Source organism: Mastigoproctus giganteus, chromosome 3 (genome assembly GCF_048544385.1).
Source record: "Mastigoproctus giganteus isolate SK-2022 chromosome 3, ASM4854438v1, whole genome shotgun sequence".
Classification (NCBI taxonomy): domain Eukaryota; kingdom Metazoa; phylum Arthropoda; class Arachnida; order Uropygi; family Thelyphonidae; genus Mastigoproctus; species Mastigoproctus giganteus.
The window spans coordinates 94,585,702-94,589,415 of NC_143577.1; the positions used below are offsets into that span (position 1 = coordinate 94,585,702).

Here is a 3,714-nt window from a genome sequence, read left to right on the forward strand (position 1 = left end):
AATTTCTACACAACAAGATCAGAAAAGAAGGCAGCTATTGCCGAACGGTTCATTCAGACACTGAAAGAAAAAAGTTATAAGTGGATTTCTTATTCCAAAAGTCAGAAATATATTCACGTACTCGACGATATTGTGGTTACGTATAATCATACTACCCATCGTTCTATAGGTATGGCCCCTGTAAACGTCACTCTTGCTAATGAGGAAGAAGTGTATAATAGACTCTACCACAGCCATACCAAAACCCTGAAACCGAAATTTAAAATCGGAGATAGAGTTGTTTTGAGCAGCGGGTCTCACCCTTTCCGCAAAGGTTACTGGGGGAATTGGACGAGAGAAGTGTTTACTATTACACGTGTTTTGAAGCGTAACCCTGTTGTGTACAGTGTGACAGGCCATGATGGTGAGCAGATAGAAGGAACGTTTTATGAACCACAGTTACAGAAGTTAACTTTGACGATAATCTTCCCCCTGACGTCTACCCCATCGAAAAGGTACTTAAACAAAAGACAGTTAGAGGACAACATCAGTTATTAGTCAAATGGTTAGGCTACCCACAAAGCTTCAACAGTTGGGTCAGCTCACAAGATGTTTTTCCTTACACTACCCAGTAATGCTAGTATGGATCTGCATCCCCGAAATTCTCAGTCACAATTCACAGTGGAACTGCCTAATGTTTCTCTCTCAGGCAAATGAGAAGTAGCACTAGTTGAAGTACATTTCCCCCTTTCATGGGATAATATCTCCGATGGATGGAACATATTCTCACTGTACCCCAAAAAGAAAAAAGAAGTCAGAGCGATGACAGTATTAAAAGAAAAGTATACCACTTCCTCAAAACTTATCGATGATGTTAATTCTGTCGACAGTGACATTCAACTGAAAGTGAAAACAGACGAAACGAAAGAACAGTTCACGTTAAGGGTGAAGAACGAGGGTATGGTGAAAATCCCTAAAGTTTTTACACGGGTTATAGGTCTCGATAAGACATTTAGCGAGGATCAAGAAGGGTTACATATTTTCAGAATTATCATGTCGGTGAGTGGGTTTCCAAGAAGGAAATCACAATGCCTAACGAACCATCCAATAGAACGATCACATATCGGGGTGTGAAAGCAGAAGCTGTTCAGGTCTGTAAACTACCACGAGGGAGCTACAAAAGTACATCCCAGGTGCTTAACGCCACGATGAAACTGGCCCCCCAACTCGACGCAAAAGTGAACTCCATAGGTATAGTGTCTATCGAAATCGATCCTTCAGTTTACCTTCGCTTCCCAAAAACAGGGCTCGGTCAGATGTTAGGTTTCGAAAAACTAGGCAGAGACTTAGAAGGTAGAGTTTACGCTAAGTACCAAGCAGATATATATAGAGGCGTCAGTTCCTATTTCGTCTATTGTAACTTAATCGAGGATCAGATTGTGGGCAATACAAAAGCACCACTGTTACGTGTCGTATCGTTACGGTTTAGGAAGCATCTTCCGAACAGCATTGTTTTCTCACACCGATACTCAAACCAGCAGCAGCTTTCATTGGTCGACAAGTACTGTCGGCAGGGCGTAATATTGTTGATGATGTCATATCAGGCATTCCACCTAAACGTTCGTTTTTAAATCGTGTATCAGAAGTCGGGCAAGCCATTAAAGACAAGGTGCATAATCAGAGAGGTGGTAAACGTAGACGCCGCAATATTTTCGATGGAGGTTATGATGTCTGAGTTGGATCTTTTCAGTAAATCTGCCACTAATATGTGTGTCGAACGGTCGTATATTATGTTCCTTCCTCTGGCATCTGTAGATAGTATAGGCCCGATCGAATTCTATATTCCTGGGACTTCAGAAGACTATCTAGACCTCAGGAAAAGTTATTTGCGGTTGAAAGTGCGAATCACAAGAAGCGATGGAAAAGATCTGGAAGAAAATGATAAAGTAGGAGTCGTTAACAATTTCTTTCACTCTCTATTCAGTCAAGTTGATCTCTTTGTACAAGATAAACTGATTAACCCATCGTCGAATACGTACCCTTATCGTGCTTACCTGGAAATGCTTCTTAACTATGGACGGGAAGCCAAGAATTCGCAACTGACAACAGAGATGTACGACAAAGATCAGTACCCCAATGTTAAACAGATGTTCGAGAAGGACGACAGTGGTATGTGCCAACGATCGAAATCCTTCTCAAAATCGAAAACTGCAGAGATGTTAGGAAGACTTCGACTCGATCTGTGTCACCAGTCTAAATACATAGTGAATAACGTCTCCCTCCGTTTACGACTGGTAAGAAGTTTCCCCGAATTTTGTTTGCTTTCCAACGATTCGTCAACTGCCAAGTTGAACATTATGGAAGCAACATTATTCGTACGTAAAGTGAAATTGAATCCTCAGATCCAACATGCACACATCAGTGTTTTAGAGAAGAACCCGCTCGTGTACCCGATTAATCGGGTGAACATGACATATTTTTCTATTCCCAAAGGAATGGTAGATTCCACACGTGATAATATATTCCTAGGACAAATTCCATCACGTGTGATTGTGAGTTTGGTGTCGAGCGAAGGTTTCAATGGATTGTACGCTCGTAACCCTTTTAACTTCTCTCACTTCAACCTGTGTTACTTACAAGTGATGGCAGATGGCATTCATTACCCGTCAATACCTCTGACTCCCGACTTCAAGACAGGACAGTATACGAGATCGTATCTGTCGCCCTTCTCTTCATTAAATAAATGGACGGAAGACACCGGAAAGGATTTGTCATATTCCGAGTACTCAGTCGGTAATGTATTGTACGCTTTTGACTTATCACCAGACGAAAACGCCATCGGTGAACACGTTAGTGCAATGAGATGGCGGGAGCGTATGTCTCGAACTGAAATTTTCCTCACCATTGCCTGAAAACGTCACATGCGTCTAGTACAGTGAATTCGAGAACGTGGTTTCGCTGACAAAAGACAGATCTGTTCTTCTTGATTATGAACACTAAAGAAATAGCACGTTTGTTGGAAAGTGTTGTTAAAGATTACCCCATAAGTGTATGTGCGCGCGACGAACTGCTACGAACATTCTTAGTAAACCGGTTCTAGTTGTCAACACAGACCCCTCTGACAGACCAGGAACCCATTGGATAGCTATTTACCTTGGAGAAGAAGAAGCTGATTACTTCGACACGTTTGCCCGCCCCCGCCCAAAGATTTTGCGGCGTTTCTGAAAAGGCAAAGTCGCAAGTGGACTCATAACAAGACTGTAATACAACATCGGGAATCTATAGCTTGTGGACTGCATTGTGTTTTCTTTTTAACCCATAGATGTCGTGGTATTACTATGAGGCAGATTGTTAATGAATGTTATTGTAAAAATTTATGGAGCAATGATATTATTGCCACTTTAGATGTAATCGATCATTTAAATAAACAAATTTAAAAAAAAAATTGTCTACTTACATGCTTACCCACCGTATTTTCCTTCCTCTCAAGCGACGGGGAGACGTCAGAATCGACGGTTTCTTCCTTGCTCGTTTGGGCACTCGCTTTTCCCCGGCCGCTGCGGGGGGAGCACGAGGGCCTCCTCCGGAGGCCCTCTTTTCTTCTTCAGCCCCAGAAAAGCCTGCAATGTTTGAAGGTAGGCCTTCACCTTGGATTCGATTGACATGTCCTGTCTCTTCAGAATTTCAGACATCTCTTCATCCAGAGAAATCATCCGTTGGTGTTCTGGTGGTGCG

General features: G+C 42.3%; 1 protein-coding gene across 1 annotated transcript; it reads left to right on the forward strand.

Annotated features, from left to right (window-relative positions):
- Positions 1–1,769: 1,769 nt before the first annotated feature.
- LOC150088163 (uncharacterized protein F54H12.2-like) lies at positions 1,770–2,891 on the forward strand. Its single transcript, XM_090370053.1, has one exon. The coding sequence runs from the start codon at positions 1,770–1,772 to the stop codon at positions 2,889–2,891; it is 1,122 nt and encodes a 373-aa protein (XP_090226179.1).
- Positions 2,892–3,714: the final 823 nt, after the last annotated feature.